The 23,861-nt window shown below is 40.6% G+C and overlaps 2 protein-coding genes across 2 annotated transcripts in view; both read right to left on the bottom strand.

The window, feature by feature from the left end:
• Positions 1–6,950: 6,950 nt before the first annotated feature.
• Positions 6,951–16,225, bottom strand: LOC308326623 (septin-5-like). Its single transcript, XM_080779588.1, has 11 exons — positions 15,425–16,225; positions 14,677–14,773; positions 14,331–14,417; positions 13,729–13,852; positions 13,320–13,454; positions 11,738–11,855; positions 10,725–10,826; positions 9,707–9,803; positions 9,119–9,281; positions 8,412–8,514; positions 6,951–8,260 (listed from the first exon to the last, which is right to left on the bottom strand). The coding sequence occupies exons 1-11, from the start codon at positions 16,178–16,180 to the stop codon at positions 8,198–8,200; spliced, it is 1,845 nt and encodes a 614-aa protein (XP_080635714.1). The 5' UTR covers positions 16,181–16,225; the 3' UTR covers positions 6,951–8,197.
• Positions 16,226–17,321: 1,096 nt separating this feature from the next.
• LOC308326774 (LIM domain kinase 1-like) overlaps positions 17,322–23,861 on the bottom strand; it is a 15,646-nt gene continuing 9,106 nt past the window's right edge. The window contains exons 7-15 of the mRNA XM_080779796.1: positions 23,419–23,608; positions 23,234–23,320; positions 22,518–22,649; positions 22,360–22,419; positions 22,169–22,234; positions 21,754–21,952; positions 21,334–21,389; positions 20,353–20,510; positions 17,322–20,055 (exon numbers count right to left, since the gene is read on the bottom strand). Of these exons, the coding sequence (XP_080635922.1) occupies positions 19,449–20,055; positions 20,353–20,510; positions 21,334–21,389; positions 21,754–21,952; positions 22,169–22,234; positions 22,360–22,419; positions 22,518–22,649; positions 23,234–23,320; positions 23,419–23,608 (1,555 nt within the window). The 3' untranslated portion in view covers positions 17,322–19,448. The remainder of the gene's footprint in view (positions 20,056–20,352; positions 20,511–21,333; positions 21,390–21,753; positions 21,953–22,168; positions 22,235–22,359; positions 22,420–22,517; positions 22,650–23,233; positions 23,321–23,418; positions 23,609–23,861) is intronic.

Genomic DNA, 23,861 nt, shown 5'->3' with positions numbered 1-23,861 from the left:
TTGAATTTTCTTCAAATCCTCAAAAATGATGAAAAACGGCGTGCTATAGTATGCCGTACGGTAGGGGCTATAGCCCATGTTCAAAAATGATGAAAAATGAGGATAACATTTTTTCAAAAATTCAAAAAACGATGGGCTATAACCCATGTTTTTTGAAATTTTGAATTTTCTTCAAATCCTCAAAATTGATGAAAAACGGCGTGCTATAGTATGCCGTACGGTAGGGGCTATAGCCCATGTTCAAAAATGATGAAAAATGAGGATAACATTTTTTTCAAAAATTCAAAAAACGATGGGCTATAACCCATGTTTTTTGAAATTTTGAATTTTCTTCAAATCCTCAAAAATGATGAAAAACGGCGTGCTATAGTATGCCGTACGGTAGGGGCTATAGCCCATGTTCAAAAATTCAAAAAACGATGGGCTATAACCCATGTTTTTTGAAATTTTGAATTTTCTTCAAATCCTCAAAAATGATGAAAAACGGCATGCTATAGTATGCCGTACGGTAGGGGCTATAGCCCATGTTCAAAAATGATGAAAAATGAGGATAACATTTTTTTCAAAAATTCAAAAAACAATGGGCTATAACCCATGTTTTTTGAAATTTTGAATTTTCTTCAAATCCTCAAAAATGATGAAAAACGGCGTGCTATAGTATGCCGTACGGTAGGGGCTATAGCCCATGTTCAAAAATGATGAAAAATGAGGATAACATTTTTTTCAAAAAATCAAAAAACGATGGGCTATAACCCATGTTTTTTGAAATTTTGAATTTTCTTCAAATCCTCAAAAATGATGAAAAACGGCGTGCTATAGTATGCCGTACGGTAGGGGCTATAGCCCATGTTCAAAAATGATGAAAAATGAGGATAACATTTTTTTCAAAAATTCAAAAACAATGGGCTATAACCCATGTTTTTTGAAAATTTGAATTTTCTTCAAATCCTCAAAAATGATGAAAAACGGCGTGCTATAGTATGCCGTACGGTAGGGGCTATAGCCCATGTTCAAAAATGATGAAAAATGAGGATAACATTTTTTTCAAAAATTCAAAAAACGATGGGCTATAACCCATGTTTTTTGAAATTTTGAATTTTCTTCAAATCCTCAAAAATGATGAAAAACGGCGTGCTATAGTATGCCGTACGGTAGGGGCTATAGCCCATGTTCAAAAATGATGAAAAATTAGGATAACATGTTTTTCAAAAATTCAAAAAACGATGGGCTATAACCCATGTTTTTTGAAATTTTGAATTTTCTTCAAATCCTCAAAAATGATGAAAAATGGCGTGCTATAGTATGCCGTACGGTAGGGGCTATAGCCCATGTTCAAAAATGATGAAAAATGAGGATAACATTTTTTTCAAAAATTCAAAAAACGATGGGCTATAACCTATGTTTTTTGAAATTTTGAATTTTCTTCAAATCCTCAAAAATGATGAAAAACGGCGTGCTATAGTATGCCGTACGGTAGGGGCTATAGCCCATGTTCAAAAATGATGAAAAATGAGGATAACATTTTTTTCAAAAATTCAAAAAACGATGGGCTATAACCCATGTTTTTTGAAATTTTGAATTTTCTTAAAATCCTCAAAAATGATGAAAAACGGCGTGCTATAGTATGCCGTACGGTAGGGGCTATAGCCCATGTTCAAAAATGATGAAAAATTAGGATAACATGTTTTTCAAAAATTCAAAAAACGATGGGCTATAACCCATGTTTTTTGAAATTTTGAATTTTCTTCAAATCCTCAAAAATGATGAAAAATGGCGTGCTATAGTATGCCGTACGGTAGGGGCTATAGCCCATGTTCAAAAATGATGAAAAATGAGGATAACATTTTTTTCAAAAATTCAAAAAACGATGGGCTATAACCCATGTTTTTTGAAATTTTGAATTTTCTTCAAATCCTCAAAAATGATGAAAAACGGCGTGCTATAGTATGCCGTACGGTAGGGGCTATAGCCCATGTTCAAAAATGATGAAAAATGAGGATAACATTTTTTTCAAAAATTCAAAAAACGATGGGCTATAACCCATGTTTTTTGAAATTTTGAATTTTCTTAAAATCCTCAAAAATGATGAAAAACGGCGTGCTATAGTATGCCGTACGGTAGGGGCTATAGCCCATGTTCAAAAATGATGAAAAATGAGGATAACATTTTTTCAAAAATTCAAAAAACGATGGGCTATAACCCATGTTTTTTGAAATTTTGAATTTTCTTCAAATCCTCAAAATTGATGAAAAACGGCGTGCTATAGTATGCCGTACGGTAGGGGCTATAGCCCATGTTCAAAAATGATGAAAAATGAGGATAACATTTTTTTCAAAAATTCAAAAAACGATGGGCTATAACCCATGTTTTTTGAAATTTTGAATTTTCTTCAAATCCTCAAAAATGATGAAAAACGGCGTGCTATAGTATGCCGTACGGTAGGGGCTATAGCCCATGTTCAAAAATGATGAAAAATGAGGATAACATTTTTTTCAAAAATTCAAAAAACGATGGGCTATAACCCATGTTTTTTGAAATTTTGAATTTTCTTAAAATCCTCAAAAATGATGAAAAACGGCGTGCTATAGTATGCCGTACGGTAGGGGCTATAGCCCATGTTCAAAAATGATGAAAAATGAGGATAACATTTTTTCAAAAATTCAAAAAACGATGGGCTATAACCCATGTTTTTTGAAATTTTGAATTTTCTTAAAATCCTCAAAATTGATGAAAAACGGCGTGCTATAGTATGCCGTACGGTAGGGGCTATAGCCCATGTTCAAAAATGATGAAAAATGAGGATAACATTTTTTTCAAAAATTCAAAAAACGATGGGCTATAACCCATGTTTTTTGAAATTTTGAATTTTCTTCAAATCCTCAAAAATGATGAAAAACGGCGTGCTATAGTATGCCGTACGGTAGGGGCTATAGCCCATGTTCAAAAATTCAAAAAACGATGGGCTATAACCCATGTTTTTTGAAATTTTGAATTTTCTTCAAATCCTCAAAAATGATGAAAAACGGCATGCTATAGTATGCCGTACGGTAGGGGCTATAGCCCATGTTCAAAAATGATGAAAAATGAGGATAACATTTTTTTCAAAAATTCAAAAAACAATGGGCTATAACCCATGTTTTTTGAAATTTTGAATTTTCTTCAAATCCTCAAAAATGATGAAAAACGGCGTGCTATAGTATGCCGTACGGTAGGGGCTATAGCCCATGTTCAAAAATGATGAAAAATGAGGATAACATTTTTTCAAAAATTCAAAAAACGATGGGCTATAACCCATGTTTTTTGAAATGTTGAATTTTCTTCAAATCCTCAAAATTGATGAAAAACGGCGTGCTATAGTATGCCGTACGGTAGGGGCTATAGCCCATGTTCAAAAATGATGAAAAATGAGGATAACATTTTTTTCAAAAATTCAAAAAACGATGGGCTATAACCCATGTTTTTTGAAATTTTGAATTTTCTTCAAATCCTCAAAAATGATGAAAAACGGCGTGCTATAGTATGGCATGAATTGAACAAAGGGCATTGTTCAATTCATCAAAACATTTAGAGACAAACAAATAGACACTTATATGTAGTTAAAGCAACAGAGTTAAGCAACAGAAACAAACAACAATGGATTCTACAGTGTAAAGACACCAATTTAATTATAAATGTCAATAAAGTTGAATATCTAATAATATCAATTTAAAATGTATTATCCAATACAAATTTCCTTACCATTTTTAATGTTTTAGTTTTGTATTGCTATTTTTATTTGCTAATTGTAGATTGACCTACTTTTTGTTTCTGGCATTCCGCTGCTTGTTATTTTTTATTTTATTTTCATGTGAAGTACTTTGAGTTGCATTTTATGTATGACATGTGCTATATAAATAAAGTTTAATATGTGAAGTACTTTAGTTGTCAAGGATGCAGACAGAGTTGAACCCAGGAGCAAAGTCACAACAAACTAGAGTATAATAATAAAGTATTTAATAAAGAATTACGAGATATCTTACACAGGGGAATGCAGGTAGGAATCAGGCATGAATCAGAATGACATCAAAGTCAACACATGAACAGGCAGGACATCTGTGACACAGGTTATGAACTGACAATGAGTGTTTGTACTGAGTCCAGTTTTATAGTGAGCAGGTTGATTGGAGAAGTGTTCACTGCTGGGCTGATTAGGTAGTTGACAGGTGTGTAAATGGAACTGGGTGTGCTGGAATGGGATATGGGAGGCCAGTGTGGAGACTGAGGGAGAGACAGAATGTGACAGAGTTGCATTTTATGTATGAAATGTGCTATATAAATAAAGTTTACACCACTGACTGTCCCTCCATATAAAATAAAGGCGAAAGTCACAAAAGAAAATTGATCAGTTATAATTCCAGACTATGAAGAATCATTTAATAAAGGAATACTTCCAGATTCAGTTAAAGATTAGCTACAATAATTGTGATATTAAAAGTTAAATGCTCGTCATATGACATAACAGAGAGGAATGGGCCGGACCCTGCGCGCTACTACAACACAGATTTTCTGTGCTAGTTGATGTTAGTGTGGAATGCAAAGTGTCAGTAAAGATTTGAGTATGTCGGGGTTCGAACCGGCACACTTCTACTAGGTATACTACGGATATCATTTGACTTATCCGTTGGTCCACTGAGGCACACAATCATGGGGAATTTCTGTGCTGCTTTAAAGTTGTCCTTCTGAAAGTCAGTGTGCAAAGCAAAGCATCACAGAGACACATGAATAATGTGGGATTTAAACCCTGGACCTGTGGATCACAAGCAGAGCCACTCATCACACTGAGCTAACTGCTGGTTACAATTACCATTTCTGCAATTTCCGCAATTTCCGCAATTCCGCAATTTGACAAAAACGATGGGTTATAGCCCATGTTTTTTGAAATTTTGAAAAAAAAAGTTATCCTCGTTTCTCATCATTTTGGACCATGGGCTATAGGCCATATCGTACAGCATACTATAGCGCGCCGTTTTTCATCATTTTTGAGGATTTGAAAAAAATGACGAAATTACAAAAACGATGGGTTATAGCCCATGTTTTTTGAAATTTTGAAAAAAAAAGTTAGCCTCGTTTCTCATCATTTTGGACCGTGGGCTATAGCCCATATCGTACGGCATACTATAGCGCGCAGTTTTTCATCATTTTTGAAGATTTGAAAAAAATGACAAAAACGATGGGTTATAGCCCATGTTTTTTGAAATTTTGAAAAAAAAAGTTATCCTCGTTTCTCATCATTTTGGACCATGGGCTATAGCCCATATCGTACGGCATACTATAGCGCGCCGTTTTTCATCATTTTTGAGGATTTGAAAAAAATGGTAAAAAAAATCCGCAATTTCCGCAATTTCCATTTTCGCAATTTCCGCAATTACCATTTCTGCAATTTCCTCAATTTCCGCAATTTCCGCAATTCCGCAATTTGACAAAAACGATGGGTTATAGCCCATGTTTTTTGAAATTTTGAAAAAAAAAGTTATCCTCGTTTCTCATCATTTTGGACCATGGGCTATAGGCCATATCGTACGGCATACTATAGCGCGCCGTTTTTCATCATTTTTGAGGATTTGAAAAAAATGATGAAATTACAAAAACGATGGGTTATAGCCCATGTTTTTTGAAATTTTGAAAAAAAAAGTTAGCCTCGTTTCTCATCATTTTGGACCATGGGCTATAGGCCATATCGTACGGCATACTATAGCGCGCCGTTTTTCATCATTTTTGAGGATTTGAAAAAAATGACGAAATTACAAAAACGATGGGTTATAGCCCATGTTTTTTGAAATTTTGAAAAAAAAAGTTAGCCTCGTTTCTCATCATTTTGGACCGTGGGCTATAGCCCATATCGTACGGCATACTATAGCGCGCAGTTTTTCATCATTTTTGAAGATTTGAAAAAAATGACAAAATGACAAAAACGATGGGTTATAGCCCATGTTTTTTGAAATTTTGAAAAAAAAAGTTAGCCCATATCGTACGGCATACTATAGCGCGCCGTTTTTCATCATTTTTGAGGATTAAAAAAAAAAAATGAAAAAAAAAATCCGCAATTTCCGCAATTTCCACAATTTCCATTTTCGCAATTTCCGCAATTACCATTTCTGCAATTTCCGCAATTCCGCAATTTCCAATTTACGCAATTTACGCAATTTCCAATTTACGCAATTTTCAATTTCCGCAATTTCCCAAATTTTTCCGCAATTTTTCCGCAACACTCCGCAATTCCTCCGCAATTTTTCAAAAAAAAAATCAAATACCGATGGGCTATAACGCATGGTTTTTTTCATAGTCCATAGTCACATAGGCTCTGTGAAGTGGGTTACAGCAAAACATCAAATGGAGAGACAGTGATGGTTCTAATTTTACCATTATGATGAGAATGTTTTTATTTTATATTTATAAGTGAATAATGTAAGTCTGAACCAGGACCTTAAATTAAAATATGTCCAGACCACCATAAAAATGTAATGGAAAAACCCCAAATAAAGTATCCTAATATAGGAATATAGGACTGTCAGTTTAAGACAGTAAGAAACATTTTCAAAAACCTTAGGCCTAGTTGTCAAATATAGTGCGCTGTCAATTTAAGATAGCACAATGGATAAACCTTTGAGAGAACTTTGAATGGAACCAAATTAATCGGTATACATTACCTTTTGCAAATGAGTGAAATACCCTTTGAATAAAATCCTTTAGTCACCTTAACCATTCCTAGAAAAACCCTTTGAACAAAATCCAGGCAATGGATAAAACACCTTGTTAAAAAACCTTTAAAAAGTAATTGGAAGACGAAGGAATTCAGACCACACCGAATTATAAAGTTTAGGGGAATTTATATAAATTGATTCTCAGTGAAATGATGTTACAGATCCAGACTTGACATAGTGTTATTCCATGACTGAATCACATTATTCCACAGTTTTACAACTTAATATAGTAGGGACAGAGACCAGGGGGTTAATCTGGCAACATAAATATCGTAAGTGATAGGCCCAGGATGGGGACAACACAAAAGTGGACTCAGATAAAGAAGCCCTTCTTTATCTGAGTCCACTTTTGTGGCAGTTGAAGCAGAGAGAGGTACTCACCCATCTCTTCCAAAACAAGTCCACGAGATACTGCACTTTTTCTCCCTTCAGCAAAGTCTTTACAAGTCTTTTGTGAACAGTTCAAGTGGCATGACTGAGGTACTGATGCATTTCCATTGCTGACACACGGCAAAGGCCAGGTCTGGGTTGCTACCAGTGGGAGTGAGTGAATTCACATCATATATCTTCTGCAGATCAGCTTCCACCAATATGGAAGGAGGTGGTGTTAGGTGGTGTTAGGATGTGTTAGAAGGAGGTGGTGTTAGAAGTTGGTGGAAGCTGATCTGCTGATCTACTTGCACCTGCCATATATACAGGGGACTTCAATTCCCAACAAAAGGTTTGGGGTTACAGTCAAACATCAAATGAAGATACACAGAGCTAATGGGCCTCTAACACACTGTTTGAACAAAAAGAGCCCCCAAGCTTCTTTCTCGTGGGTCAGCAATGGAAATATAATTATCAGCACCTCAGTCATGCCACTTGAGCTTGTTGACTTGTTTTGGAAGAGATGGGCGAGTACCTGTCTCTGCTTCAAGAAACAACAAAAATGCACTCGGATTAAGAAGAACCTGGCAATGGCAGACGTTATGATTATGGACGATTCAGTGCCAGAGAGCTTGTGGGTGTGTCGGGAAGAGTCAAGCAGATGATACCTGATGCAAAGGGAAGAGTCGCATACCTAAGCCACTACAAGCAATAACATTCACCCACTTGTTCCCACATACATAATGCCTGCTACAAGCGACTGTCTTTTTTTCTTTCGCCCTTTTTGACATGATTGTCAAAAACATCATTGTTGCCACAATGATGTCTTTCGGCTTTCGGCTTGTAAGTGTCACATCCAGAATATATTTTTCATGAAACCATGAAAAACCATGAAAAACGACATACTCCCTGTCAGGAAAAATAATTGATAGTTATGGGTTCATTTGGTCAGACGGTCCATGGACGAATGCATATACAAAACTTGGGGTTCTTGAAATAAAAAAGTTTAAGAATCATTGGCCTAAGTATAATGTCCCGGGTTGTCTCTCGCTGTCCTTTCCCAGGGACTGTTGGCCAGGTCAGCAGCCTCATCTCTGACTGTGCTCCATCTGCTCCTGGATTCTCTGCAGGACCTCCTGCATCCTCCTCAACTGGGGGACAGGGATTTTATAAGTCAGTGGCTGACGGTATTTCTTAATATGATTTTACATCAATTCATAAATTGTGCGTTAAGCGAATTTAGCCTTTGGGAAGCTGTACTGTAGTACAGTGAAGTATAATACATTTGTTTTAAATCCATACCTCTTCGTCTTTCTCCAGGATTCGTCTTTCTGTCTCGCTGTCGATGGAGACCAGCGGTAGAGGGAAATCTACCCCACTCCCCGGCCGAAGCTTGTCCCTCACACTAACACGCGCACACGCACGCACACACACACACACACACACACACACACACACACACACACACACACACACACACACACACACACACACACACACACACACACACACACACACACACACACACACACACACACACACACACACACACACACACACACACACACACACACACACAGGATCATATAAATTATTTTGGAAATGAAAAACACCATGTTCCTCTTTTGAAAGAATAAACAATCTACTAAAACATCCATCTCTCATTCATTCAATTACTCAGTTAACAAAACATATAATCCAGCAATCATTCAATTGCTGATTCATCAGCGCGTATGCATTTTGCATTAGCACATTCCAGAAACCATAACATAACATAAGCTAACATTAGCTAGCCTAACGTAAATGTGCATGTCATTGTCAAGTATTATTTTATGCAATTTGGAAACAGGTTAAACCACCACAGCGGCGGCCATCAACTGGCATCACTTTTGCGCACTTGACTTGTCAAGTGATGCAAAAAAATCACGTGGCCGTGGTTTTCTGAATTTGCGATACTGCTGGTGCAAAAGGCATACACGCATTCAGTCAAAGGTTCCACTGCCAGCCACCTGCGCCTCCTCTCCTGCACCCCCATGCGCGTCATGTTCTGGATACAATGTGCCCTGTAGTTCTCATAGTGGATCTCTCGGGTCACGTCCTTCAGGTCCTGCATGTGGGTTCTGACCAGCATGTTCCTCAGCAGCAGGAAGTCTGAGTGGGCCGGGTTCTCCACTGACCCACAGAATGAAAGGTATCACAGGTTAACCATCGTTCGTCAAATCACTGAATTCTGTTCAATGCCGTGCATACTGCGACGGGTTGTGCTGGGCTTGTAAATCCTGCTATTTTCAGTATGCAAACCTGACGTGCAACCAAGTACAAATCCCAATAAAAGAACACTCAGTCGCTCAGTAACCCAAATGCAAGGGTTCAGAAATGGGCGGCGGCCTGTTAATCACAGATGATACAGTAAGCTTTTGTCAAATTAAATGTGTTGTTTACATGGGAATAAAACAATGCTGTGTAGTGTGTGCGTGCGTGCGTGTGCGTGTGCATGTTCGCGCACATGTGTGTGTGTGTGTGTGTGTGTGCGCGCGCGCGTGCGTGCATGCGTGTGAGTGTGCGTGTGTGTGTGTGTGTGTGTGTGTGTGTCATACCTTCTACCACACCCCAGGGGTACTGGCGACACCTGAACTTGCGGCCGTTGCTTTCCATCTGGAGGTTACTGCCAATCACTGCAAATGGAATACTGTCCTACAGAGACAGGAGGGGGGTTGTTAATGGAATACTGTCCTACAGAGACAGGAGGGGGGTTGTTAATGGAATACTGTCCTACAGAGACAGGAGGGGGGTTGTTAATGGAATACTGTCCTACAGAGACTGGAGGGGGGTTGTTAATGGAATACTGTCCTACAGAGACAGGAGGGGGGTTGTTAATGGAATACTGTCCTACAGAGACAGGAGGGGGGTTGTTAATGGAATACTGTCCTACAGAGACTGGAGGGGGGTTGTTAATGGAATACTGTCCTACAGAGACAGGAGGGGGGTTGTTAATGGAATACTGTCCTACAGAGACTGGAGGGGGGTTGTTAATGGAATACTGTCCTACAGAGACAGGAGGGGGGTTGTTAATGGAATACTGTCCTACAGAGACAGGAGGGGGGTTGTTAATGGAATACTGTCCTACAGAGACAGGAGGGGGGTTGTTAATGGAATACTGTCCTACAGAGACTGGAGGGGGGTTGTTAATGGAATACTGTCCTACAGAGACAGGAGGGGGGTTGTTAATGGAATACTGTCCTACAGAGACAGGAGGGGGGTTGTTAATGGAATACTGTCCTACAGAGATAGGAGGGGGGTTGTTAATGGAATACTGTCCTACAGAGACTGGAGGGGGGTTGTTAATGGAATACTGTCCTACAGAGACAGGAGGGGGGTTGTTAACAGACAAATAAAACGAATGTAATGATAATACAATTATCAGAATAAATACATCATAGTATCATTTCCCTTTAACTTGCACACTTATAGGATGATGCTGCTAGATGATTGCTGTGGTCAACTAGCGTAGCCAATTGACTACGACTCATTGTGTACTTGATCGACATCACTGCTGACCATTCTGCAAAGCATTTGTTGGATGCATTAATTTAACCGAATGAAGAGAATCAACACCTTGAGCATCTGCTCATGTAGTTTGACGGTTTCATCTTCATCTGAATCACATTCTGGAAACTGGTAGATGTTGATGCCAAAACGCTCAATCTCCTCACGCATCTGACATGGACACGTATGCAGGGAAAGAGAGAGAGAGAGAGAGGCACAGGGATAAGGATGGAGGAGAGAAAGAAGAAAGAGCTGATGAGAAAAGTGATTGTTATGATTATTGACTTCTTGGTTTTTCCCGTCTCTCTGTGTGTCTGTGTGACTGCCTGCCTCATTTTATTCCACATTTGCCTGTCATAGTGCCACTGGGAGGCGCCATGGAAATCCATACACATTATCTCTATGGTCATATGATGAAGACACATCTGTAGTAAACGCAGCGTCCGATTCCAGTGAAACTTTGCACACACACAGTCCGGCTAGGCTAAGATAGAAATATCACCCTACATGTATTCAAATCAGCCTCATGGTGGCGCTATAACAGCCAAAATCACGTTTTGACCTATAACTCTTGAAACGTATGTCATACAATCAAAATTTCCCCCCTGGATTCCTTGGATCATTGCGCAACTCCCCGTTAGAACACAGATTGAAGATTTGCCATGTTTGCAAAACCTCCACCCAATTGATTTCAAATCGCTCTGTCCGATCCAATGGTCACTCCATGAGGCAGATGTTTTGCAACAGATTTTGTCCAAACATCACACATTAGTCAGATCAGTCTCATATTCCATATCGATTGGCTATGATTGTCTTGTGTGTGGCCCATTTTGCACAAAATGACACAAATCATGAATGCAGTGGTTGATTGCCATATAGGCCAAGAAAGAAATGCCAGCATAGTGTACATTTTTCAAATCAGCATCATGGTGGCACTATAACAAGCAGATTCACGTTTTGGCCTCTCGAGAGTGGGTATGTGACTATGTGTATGTGCGTACGTGTGTGTGTGTGTGTGTGTGTGTGTGTGTGTGTGTGTGTGTGTGTGTGTGTGTGTGTACATGTGTGTGAGTGTTTCACACCTTCTGCTTCATCCTGTGCACCTCCTGTGGTGTCAGACTGTCAGCTTTGGCCAGTACAGGAACGATGTTGACCTTCTCATGCAGGGCTCTCATGCACTCCACATCCAATGGTCGCAGACTGGAGGACACACACATACTGTATGATGTAACCATTGGACTGGCCTACTGGGAAGGATGGATTTTTCAGCCAAGGTTCATGTTTTAGGTTGTTATAGAGCATGGGTGCCCACACCTTTTGACTTGAGAGCTACTTTCAAAATGACCAGCTCAACAAAATCTAGTTGGAATAGCGGCGTTGGCGTTGGCGCATATAAGACAAACACACTTGGAATGGGAATGGAGGCTCTTTTCCCTGTAAAACTTTGTAATGCTACTGACGTTTGTGTGCAACACAAAACAAACTATTGCATTGTGGGTTTTAGTTGGGTTTGAATTGACAGGCCCTTTTCGATGTCAATCAATCAAGTCAACTTAATTCAAGTGGCAGATGCCTTTTTTATTACTTTTTTGGGACATGGGTCATGTGGTTTACTTGCACAGCCTTTGCGATCTACTGGTAGATCTTTTGGGCACCCCTGTTATAGAGGGTAAATAAAGTGATTGGCAAATCGAGTGCAAAGTGAGTTTAATGATTTCTCTATTAGAGAAAGTAAAAGATGTGTTATTATTATTATTTAAAAAAATGCTGCTTACTTTCGTTTTAGCTATTTTAGCTATTTTTGACAGGGCGGGGGCATTCGAACAAGTGGTTAAATATGTTTTTCTGTTTTTTAACAACATTTTACGGCGATTTCTTTATTGTTATTTACTATAGTCCTACTAGACTCCAGAAAATTACATCTGGCTACAAAAGATCACCGGATCTACTGAATGTGATTGTGAAGGGAGATACTAGGGGGGTGCCATACTGTGTCATAGGCTCAATATTTCAGTTTGTCTTAGTTTGAGGCTGTTTGTTGACATTCGATGCCCATTAAATTCAGTCTGACCATAGGCAGGAATTAAACATATCCCCAGATTCCCCACTAGCGATAAAGAAATGACAGAGGGGGATATAAAAAACAGAGGCATTAATCTCGCCTAAAAGGAAATCAAACCTGGTCAAAGAGTCCAGCATCAAAGGCTGACCTCGCCCATGCTGTGTTGAAGCCAATATGGCAGGAAAAGAACACAAATAACCAAATGTGTCACCTCACTATTAACCTTGTGTCATTCAGCAGTTTGGTTCATTGTTGAATTGTGACTAAAGGATGTTTAGACAAAACGCAACAATATATTATATTAGTTGGGTAATATCTGATACTTCCATCAGCAGAGACAGCAGCAGAGAGCAAAGGTCCATTTCTCAGTGGATTTATCTATGAAGGTTCCCTTCATAAAAATGCGGGGAAAATTCGTGAGAGCCCCAAATCCATATGGCCAATATGGGTTTGATGGCCATATGGTGACGGCTATGGCCGTTTTTGAACCACTAAACCACTTTCAACCTGGTGTCCCTAGTTTGGGTATGCCATTAAAGGTTTGGGCAAAACATTATATAGGGCTTAAGTGATAGATATGAGATCTCCGCGGCTTTGTGTACCCGTGGCCAAGCGGAGAGATGAAGTAGAGACAGCAATGGACCCTGTTGTCTTGAATGTTCTTCCTGTTAAACCCACTCTCGTCTCTGAAATACTGCTCAAACTGCTGGTCAATGAAGTCCTCTACCGCCTTCCAGCTGCAGTTGACACACAGAAAATCACCATGAGAAAACTACAACAGCTATAACAATATAGCAGTTGTTCTCAAAATGGGGTGCATGCAGAACCCTAAAGCATATCAAACAGGGGGACATTGAAATTAAAACATTTTGTCATCGGTATACAGTAGGCATACGTTTTATGTCAATAAATAAGTACAAAGCTGCTCTGTCTGTATTATATAAACATTAATACAGACACCATTCAAAAGGTATTTTAGCTGAGCAGGGTTGAGTTCACCAATATCCTCACCTTTCTGTGTTGTTGACTGCATCTCCAAACCCTGGCGTGTCGATGATGGTCAGGCACAGTTTGACCCCTTTCTCCTCGATGCTAACCGTGTGTCTGACAATGTTCACTGTCTGAGGGATCCGTTCTACACCCACACACAAACACACACACAAAGGCGAAAAACATTAGCCGGGGCTGAGCACTTATGATAATATTTGACAAATATTTGGTAAAAACGGCCCATGCGGATGCCTCACTATGTGTAGTGTGTCGTGTACACACCGAACATTTTAAAACCCATTATTCGCCACAGTGGCTGATTGGCGGCCCAATGGCCCGATATCATGTTGTGTCTGCTGTGTTCACACGGGCAGACGCAAAGCTACACAGTGTATTTGTATAGCTGTTGCAGCAGCTACAAGCGTCGGGGAGCTTGCTTCATATCTCCACGTCGTTGGCTTCCATTGACAATGAATGGTATACTGCATTGTTGCGTCTGCCTGTGTGACCACAACATTACAGTATATCTAGGATCATCATACTGTATGCTTCAGGTACCCCTATATATATCCTGTTCTGTTCATACAGAGCAGACTAGAGTAGATGAGTTGATGCTGCCTCACCTTCAGCATTGGGAACCCTCCTGTCCTTATAGTGGTCTGTGAGGAAAAGACTGTTGACCAGCGTAGATTTACCCAGGCCAGACTCTCCTAGAGAGAGAGAGAGAGAGAGAGAGAGAGAGAGAGAGAGAGAGAGAGAGAGAGAGAGAGAGAGAGAGAGAGAGAGAGAGAGAGAGAGAGAGACACAGAGAGACAGAGAAATAAGAAATAAGAAATAAGAAATAAGAAATAAGAAATAAGAAATACTTGGTTGTGTAATAATAGTAACACAACACAACCGAGGGGCATGCTTTCCCGACTGAACAGGCATCACCCTATAGTTAGTAGACAACCAACTGAGATCACTCACCTACTACGATGACAGTGAACGTAAAGCCTTTCTTCACTGTCTTTCTATGTACTTGGTTGGGGAGCGTGGCAAAGCCCACATACTCCCTCTCCTGATCCTGCGTAGACACAGACAGTCACAAGAGAGTATGAGACTGAGACCCCTTTTCCACCGGTTGGTTCCCAATGGGAACGGGTTCAGTTCTTTGTGGTTAATTATGAATTGAGTGTGCAAAACCATACCTATATGAGATTGTTATCACCATGAAACTTCGTCAGTTGATTACTTACACGAAGACAATGATTTATTGTATTACAAATTTAATTTTTTAAATATGCAAATGAGGCATTATATAGGAAAATATGCAAAATATAGAAAATATGAAAAAGCTACTACTGTGGAAGGGTTATCATATATTAATTTACTTAAATTTATCCTATAAACTATTTAATATAGGTATAGTTTTGCCCACTCAATTCATAATTAACGTTCCAATTTTGGAGCTCTGGCTCATGGACTAAGAACCAAAAAGAACTGAACCGGTAATACATACTCTTACATAATTATGCCCAATTTACAAAATATTTTGTACGTCGTACAAAATATGATCTACAAGCTCACAATGCGTCGCATTGTATTGTGTTATGAGCTTGTAGCTTGTTAAAAAAGTTAATATAAACAAGTATTTTGTGTACAGTAATTAAGAATAATCGTTTTGACTAAATAAACAATATACAAATAACGAAAACAATGAGGAAAACCAACACACCTCCGGGGAGTCATAAGGGTCAAAGTGTCCCCAGGCCCAGGGGCTGCGTGGACGCGAGGAGGAGCTGAGTGTGGAGTCTGGGGAGCTCTGAGACATCAGCTGCCTCTTCAGCGACAGGGAGGGCTGGAACTCTGCGTCCAGCGGGGGTCCGCTTTGTCTGTGAGGGGCCGTCGGGGAGCCCGGCAGGGTGCAGGAGGCAGGGAGGTGGGCGAGTCGGGACCGCCCAACGTGGCTGGGCAGTCGCCCCAAACTTCCAGTTCTCGCGGGTTCATGGCGGACATGATCCGGCGCCTCGTAGGCCGCAGCGGGTTGCTGCTCCGAAGGCTGGGGGGCGGGCGGCAGGTCCCTCATGGTGTAAGGAAGTTCTGTGTCTGCAGGGTCCTCGTAGGGTTGCTGCTCCGAGGGCTGGGGGGCGGGCGGCTGGTCCCTCATGGTGTAAGGAAGTTCTGTGTCTGCAGGGTCCTCGTAGGGTTGCTGCTCCAAGGGCTGGGGGGCGGGCGGCAGGTCCCTCGTGGCGTAAGGAAGTTCTGTGTCTGCAGGGTCCTCGTAGGGTTGCTGCTCCGAGGGCTGGGGGGCGGGCGGCAGGTCCCTCATGGTGTAAGGAAGTTCTGTGTCTGCAGGGTCCTCGTAGGGTTGCTGCTCCGAGGGCTGGGGGGCGGGCGGCAGGTCCCTCATGGTGTAAGGAAGTTCTGTGTCTGCAGGGTCCTCGTAGGGTTGCTGCCCTGATTGCTGCAGGGCGGGCGGCAGGTCCCTCATGGCGTAGGAAAATTCTGTGTCTTCAGGGTCCTCGATGGACAGACTGGACAACTGAGACAGGACCACGATGAAGGACGTAATGCATGTGTTAGGCAGTACTGGTTTTAGCACTATGATTTATTTTAAGAGTCTGTGTTCACTCACTTATTAGTTTTAATTTACTATAAACAAATAAGTCTCGTTGTATGGTTATAATTCACTCTCTAACCATAACAGTATCAAATCAACTAATCAAATGATTCCCGAGCGCGGCACAGCTGCAGCTCAAATGCGGAGAACAAATTTAACTGCGGTAACGTGTGTGACGAATCGTACGACTTTGATTATAACAATTATATCTAAAACATTAACTATAACTACGTCTATTTGAGCTATTTTTCAATAGTGTTAAGTGGTTAACTGCTGAACCACTTACATAAACGGGGGGATGGTTATAGATATCTGATCCCCATGACAATATCATTTATTACAATATTACACTGACTGCTCCCCCTCAATCACGTAACAGTGCCATCGTTAGCCACTGACATGGCCCTTGGAAACGTCCAAACTTGTCATTAGATTCCAGTGTGTGACACACTACTATACTGGGTGAGTCTACACAACAACACGTTGCAGTAGAGATGTTGGCCAGTACCAAACACACACACACACACACACACACACACACACCTCCTATTAAAGGAGGTATATAGACTATACAGCTGATTCTAGCCCAATATAGTTTAATTATAGGGTTCCTCTGTTTCGGTCTTGTAAAGAGCAGTGGGGTCTGTCCGTCAGTCTGTCACTGTGTCCGTCTGTCTGTCAGTCAGTCTGATCAACACTTGTCATCCACCTGTCAGATTACCCACAAAGCTTTGCAGCAGGCTTAGCTTAGCTTCTTATGGTTTAACACACAGACACACACACAGGCTATAATATGGCCTACCTTCTCTGAGCAGGTTGTGGTGTAGAGATGACAGGGGAAGAAGGGAGGTAGTTGTAGACAGTAGCATTGTTATTATTTTATTATTGTTGATGCTTCTGTTATTGTTGCTACATATGTTGAGGAACCTATATAATCATGTTGCTCTTGTGTAGCTTCCATAGTTTCTCCTATATGAGATATAATATATATCCACATAAGACATTTTGGATCTTGAATCTTTTAATGTGTTCAATAAATACAAAAGCACAATGCTTAGCATGAATCTAACGAAAATAACACACCTGAAAAGTGCTAGCAAAGATATTGAACAGTTTTGTAGGCCTAATCAAACATGGAATTGATTCGTGTATTAGGCTAATTAACAACAACTTTGTTCTTGTTGTTCAGAGATTATCTAGGCTACCATTCAGTAATACAATAGACCGTATTTGCAAATATAATCCCACTAATCCCGTTAGAATGAAATCATGATTCCCTTATAGAGAATCATGATTTCCCTTGTGTGTTACCTTTTTTCTGTTTGGGGAACCGGACGGGGGACGACATGTGGTCCATGATGAACGATGACGAGCCCTCTGGTGTTCACACAGCGAGAAATAAAGTGAGTTGTGTCTGTCTGTTCAATGCAAATGAAAAAGGTAAGGTTTCTCACACAAAGCTACCCACGCAATAAAGCAATGTTACCAGCGCATTAAAGTTCAAATTGTAAACATTCAATTGTATTCAATTGTAAACATACATACAGTATTAATAACGGTGCATGAAAAACGTGACAGACCGTCCTCCTGTGACGTCGCAGAGTGGTGCTGTAGTCTTTAGTGTATCGTGTAGCCTACTGTAGTCCGCTCCGCTACTCAGTGCACTGCCACTGAGCCAATTACCCACCTGTTGCTGTCTAGCCTATCATGGATCAGTGATAGCTATAGTGGCAAGATGACAAATTAAAAGAAAACATCTTTTCGGTTTTTTTAATGTGATTTTGTATTATTAAAAAAATGTGTCATGTTGTCATTTGAAATGTAAATTAAACAATTTTTTACAATGAAAATTACAGAATGCGCCTGGAAATGTTAAATGGTGAAATATATTATGATATTATGTTTTGTCAATTTTTGTCTCACATAATGGTGAGAAAACCTTAAAAAACAGGTTACACCAGGTGACACTGAAAATCAAATTTGGTGCTTTATAATTTGGCTGGCTACCACATTATTTTGTGCACCACCAATAATCTTTGATCTCTATACTTTTTATTAGCACACATTCTACTCTACTGTAGGGATCTGGGCTAGTGGCTAACCAGCTTATTGGTAAACCCAATGCCATTAAAATATCTTTCCCTTGTATTTGTTAAAAAATATATTATTCCAAGTGTTTAACATAAAACATTCCTCCAATATTTTTGACATTGCCTAAAATACAGATTACAGATACAGGGCCATCAAAGAAGGCTTTCTGAATCCAAATTGTGCAGCTGTATAAAGTGCAGTATTTTCAAAGCTTTTAATCAAGGCTTATATTGGTTTTAACGCAGGTGGACCTGGATTGGCCATGTGCTCAGAATGGACATCAATGCAATCCCAAGAGTCGCATTACACTGGACCCCAGAAGGAAAGCGAAAGAAAGGCAGGCCCAAAACGACATGGCGTAGGACGATTGAGAAGGAGCTCCAGCTACAACATCAGAGCTGGGGGACCATAGAGAAGATGGCCAAAGACAGATGCAAGTGGAGGAACTTTGTTGCTGCCCTATGCGCCAGCCGGCGTAATGGGGATAAGTAAGTAAGTAAGTATATTGGTTTACAGAGCACCAATGTTAGAAGATACACAAATGCTGCTGCATACACATTCCTTGTTGTTTTACCTTCTAAAACATGTTTATATTAAATGCATTCACGGTAGCCTATACTGATGAATTGACCATCGAGTATGTTTTCAATTTTGCAGGTTTGGAAACCCCACAAAAATCTCTATTTTGACCTTTTATTTGAAAAAGTGACTTTGAGAAAGCAGAATACACTTTCATCCCACAGTCAGTCGATATAAAACCAAACTGGTAAAGCTGGATTCCACTAAAGCTTTATGCTTCAGTGATAAAGTGTTGTGTGACAGAAGTGTTCAACATCTATATTCAACAAGAATGTGTCTGTTTTAACAGAAAATTGAGAAAAAGGTGCTGACGTGGCTGGCGTAATGTTGCACAATGCACATGTCTTTATCTATCTGAGGTAACTTTGTGCCTAATGTTATGCTCCCAAAATAGCCGATCTATATTAAAGCTATACATTGGCTATTGTTGGTCTGTGGCAGCGGACAAAGTATAAATCGTCTTTAGCCCTCAGAGAAACGAGCTATCCTCTGTGGTTCTGTCCCACAAAACCCTGCATATTCTCCTGGGCCTGTTAGGGCGGCCCGGCAGAGGGCTGCGGACCTGCTGCAACTGAGAGGCTTCCTGCTGGAGCATTGGATGCTCTGAGTGGCCTTTGTGTTCAAATGTTTCACACTGCTCTTTGTTTGAATCTCCACCGATGGACGTCAGGTGACCTTTAGAGCAGTCATGGTTCTTGGGTTGTGAGCAGTCCTCATGGCCGCCGTTCAAGCAGGCGTGGTTGCCATTTCTTTGAGCGTCTCTGTGGCTGCGCTGATGCTGCCCGGCGCCTGGACAATCGTGGTTGAGCGTGATGTTCTCGTCTCGATGCTGTGACGGTTCAGCGAGACCACAGCCAGGCTGTGTGTGACTACTGGAGTCATCCGAAATAAGACTGGGGTCAGAGCTGTCATTTTGCTGGTTGTGGTCGGATGAGACGGTGTGTTGGAGGTGTTGGTGATTGCAGCTCTTCCAGAAGGCCCTGCAGTGGTGCTCCAGCTCAGACAGCACAGGCAGGCCAATGTCCAAATGCATCAGTAGGTTCTCTAGCCACTCGTCCAGTTTCACAAAGGATGGACTGAGGAGAGAAAGAAAGAAGCATACTGTATGTGACAAATTATAATACAATAATAGATACAAACGAACTCAAAGATCTGTGGTGTTGAGCAAAAAGCAACATCTTGTGAGCTTGCAGGTCAGCTATTGTCACTCTTTTTGAACATTTGAAAGACATTTGAAAGATTTTAACCTACTGTAGATGACATGCCCAACATATGGACACTGTGGGTTTATATACAGTATTAACCAATGAAAAGTAAACTGTATCAAACTGGGGGTCATTTAAATGAAAGATTTTGAGAATGACTGTTGTCACCGTGTATCTGCCTCCAGGTCACAGCACAGGGCAGCTAGGGGCAGGAAGGCAGCAGGGCAGTCTGGAGGGTGCAAGTGTTCCAGAAAACCACTGACATTCAGCCCGAAGTCTGAGGTCCGAGGTAGGAAGTCAGGGTCGGCACTCACTCTGCCTATTATCTTGAGACAGTGACAGACGGGCACAATGCAACTGTGAAAATATTCAACTTAGAGATGTTTTTAATAGTTTATAATATACACAGTGGAATGAAATGTGCATTTTAATAATCAACCTTTCCTTTCGTTGAACTAAATTCTAACAAATTGTGCTAAAAAAAAAGACATATCTGTATTGAAAAATATCTTTGTCTGATAAAAGGGACGTTTTCTGGCTATACTATACCCCTACACCAGCATGCCTGTTAGATCATGAAGGGCCACAGACCAGGCAGTATTCAAGAGTCACAGCAGTTTATTTAGGTTTTACAGTGCATGATGGCAATGAAATGATGAGTGACATGATGTGATGATGATAGAGGTGATGATCTTCAAATAATGTATCAACTTTGCACATCAGAGCTGTGGTGTCCCCCAGCACCTCTCCAGTGAGACAAGCAAATGTTTGTGTGGCTCCTACCTAGTACCTATAGCCACAGGTATGCCAAATTAGTAGCTCCACCCACCGCCAAAGGCAAACAGAGTGGTGGGGTTTTCTACAGTATACTTTGAAAAGGTAACAGAGCTTTTCTTTGAATCAGTTTGCATACGGTATACAGTATTTTTTTTCTACAATTCTATAAAACCTTTATTTAACCAGTAAAAACCACAGACAGATCAAGGTTTAATGTTTAACTGGAGGAATCCCAGTTCTATTTATGTAACAATATTCCCTTTCCTTGTCATTTGATGATTGGCTTCAAAGTCCCATTGGACAAGAGCATCGGCTAAATGCTTACATTTTAAATACATATGAAACATTGCCTCTGATGTCAAGTGGTCCTACCTCACATATCATGATGCCAAAGGAGAAGATGTCGACTCGTTCATCATAGCTTTTCCCTGGAGGTGCACAGCAGAGAAGAAGGTAACATGTATGCTGATTAGCATGTGCTAAGTATTTTCTACTTTTCTACTTTTTATTACTTAACTCATGATTTGCTTAGGATGCTGTCAACCAAGACTTTTATTTATCCCAATTCAATGAGTACCATCTATTTTCTTATTTTTCTGGAGTAAAGCCATCAGCCATGCCACTCAACATAAATGACTTGAACCACATTCAAACCCAGAACACCACAGTGATTCATCTTGAATTCTTGATATACATTACTGCTGAAAGGCTATTTTTGTGGAAATGCCAAATGGCAATTGACCGTACATTGTGAAACAGCGCCCTCTAGTGGGAGCTAATAACAATAATCACCATGGATCATCTCAGGGGCCATCCAGTAGGGGTTCCCCACCACAGTGTAGCGTTTCCTGCGGTCTGGTCTTCGGAGCTCTGATAGTCTCCCAGTCCCTGCGGGGGGTCTCTGCAGAGTGGGGGTCCTACTCCTACCCTGACACTTCTCCTCCATCACCAGCCTGGCCAGGCCAAAGTCTGCCACCACCACACTCTGGTTCTAAGACAGAAGGAAAAGTGAACAGTTTCACTAAATTCACTCAGAAGATGGCTGCTCAGATGTCTCAGATGTGGGGAGCAATTAGGGGTGTCTTGAAGAAAATCGTTTGACAAAAATAAAGTATTTTCTTCATGTTTGTCAAACTTTTTTGCTGTTGTTGAAAATACTTAATTTCATACACCAAGATATAAATGGAACCTTAGTGCAGTACACTACCTCTCTGACCAAGCAGTTGTGCGAGTTCAGGTCACGGTGGATGACATTCATGGAGTGTAGATATGCCTGAGAAAGAAAGATGGAAAACAGAACATACTGTAGTATCCTGACCCCAAGTGAAGCATCAGTTTAGCGATAACCATATTCCCATAGTTTTTTGAGTAATAGGTAGGAATGGAGGAATGTCTCACCATTCCTGCTGCTATGTCTTTGGCAAAACTCACTCTCATATTCCAGGGAAAATCACTGTCCTTCAGATGAAGAGAATATACATGTATGTCATACCATATTGCTCAAACCTCCAAAACTATACTGATAATACATGGATGAAGATGAAAACCAGCCTCACCATCTTTTGAATAGTCTCCCTGAGAGTTCCTCCTTGCACATATTCTGAGATGAAGTTTAGCCGCTTGTCTTTATAAAGGAGACCAATGAACTTGAGGACATTCGGGTGGTCCAGACAACGCATCATCTTCACCTGTACAAATGTAGAGGAATCATACAGACATACATACATACATCCACACACTACTGAGTTCCCTAACACTGAGTGTAAAATTAAGTGTAAAAATGGCCAATATGTGTTTTTTTAGTTCAATCATCCAATCCACTAAGCAAATCAAAACAAGGGCGAATACCAACCATTTGCTAGTTTGGCAATTTTTTTAGGAGTGCTACCCACAAGTTTAGCTGTGTTTCTCATTCCACGAATGCCTGGTCCTTACAATCTGTACCTCGTTGGAAAGGTGACTAATGAATGACCAATTGGTATTATTAAAGGGGAGAAAATGTAATAATCAACCGAAGTTACATTTCTGAACTTTTTGTGAGGAGTTTATATAGGCTACAGAACATAGGCTAGATATAGTCTGTCTACCTACCTAGATATTTGTGTGTGTGCGTGCGTGCGTGCGTGTGTGCGTGCGTGCGTGCGTGCGACTTTAAACACTCAGCCTCAAATGTGCCTATTAAAATTTAAGATGCTGAACTGCTGTTGGGCTGTTTACCATCTTGAGGTTTGAGAGTTCCAAACCCCTCATCCTTTCTCGATAAGCTACCTACCTCCTTTAAGAAGGTCTTCTGTGTCTCCTCGTCAAAACGTATGAGCTCTTTCATCACCATCACCTCTCCAGTCTCTTGGTGTGTTACCTGAAAATTACATGATTATCTCAGGTGGAAATTGCATGTATATCTTGAAAATTAGAGCCATGGCTTCCCAACAGCCCTGTTCTGTGCCAGTATAGTACCTTGATAGCCTGTCCGAAGAAGCCCTTGCCGAGCACCTCACCGTGGATGAGGTCTGAGGACCTGAAGATGCGGTGGCTCCTGTCTCCAGTGTCCACGCGCAACGATTCTGAGCGCACCATGTCCCTGCGTTGGGACAGAAGAGACATGGCGCCAGGCAAGAGGGGACACTTGTCTATACTACAGCTACGCCTGACAGAGAGACGGGAAACAGAAATGTATGCTGTAAGTGACTGACAGTGGCAAGACAGTGACAAGCACGCAATATTTTCACGGTGAAACCTTTGCTACCCAAGTCTTTTGATCTGTTACATTTAAAGCTGCAATATATTATATATGTATGCACAACTGTGCTGATTGAAGACCTGTCACCTTTAGATCTTGTGATCAGACTGCATGAATGTTAAAAACAAAACAAAAAACAGGCCTTCCCAATATTATGTGC

The sequence above is a fragment of the Protomyctophum bolini genome (genome assembly GCF_963924005.1).
Source record: "Protomyctophum bolini genome assembly, chromosome: 13".
NCBI lineage: Eukaryota > Metazoa > Chordata > Actinopteri > Myctophiformes > Myctophidae > Protomyctophum > Protomyctophum bolini.
This window is presented reverse-complemented; position numbering and strand designations above follow the sequence as displayed.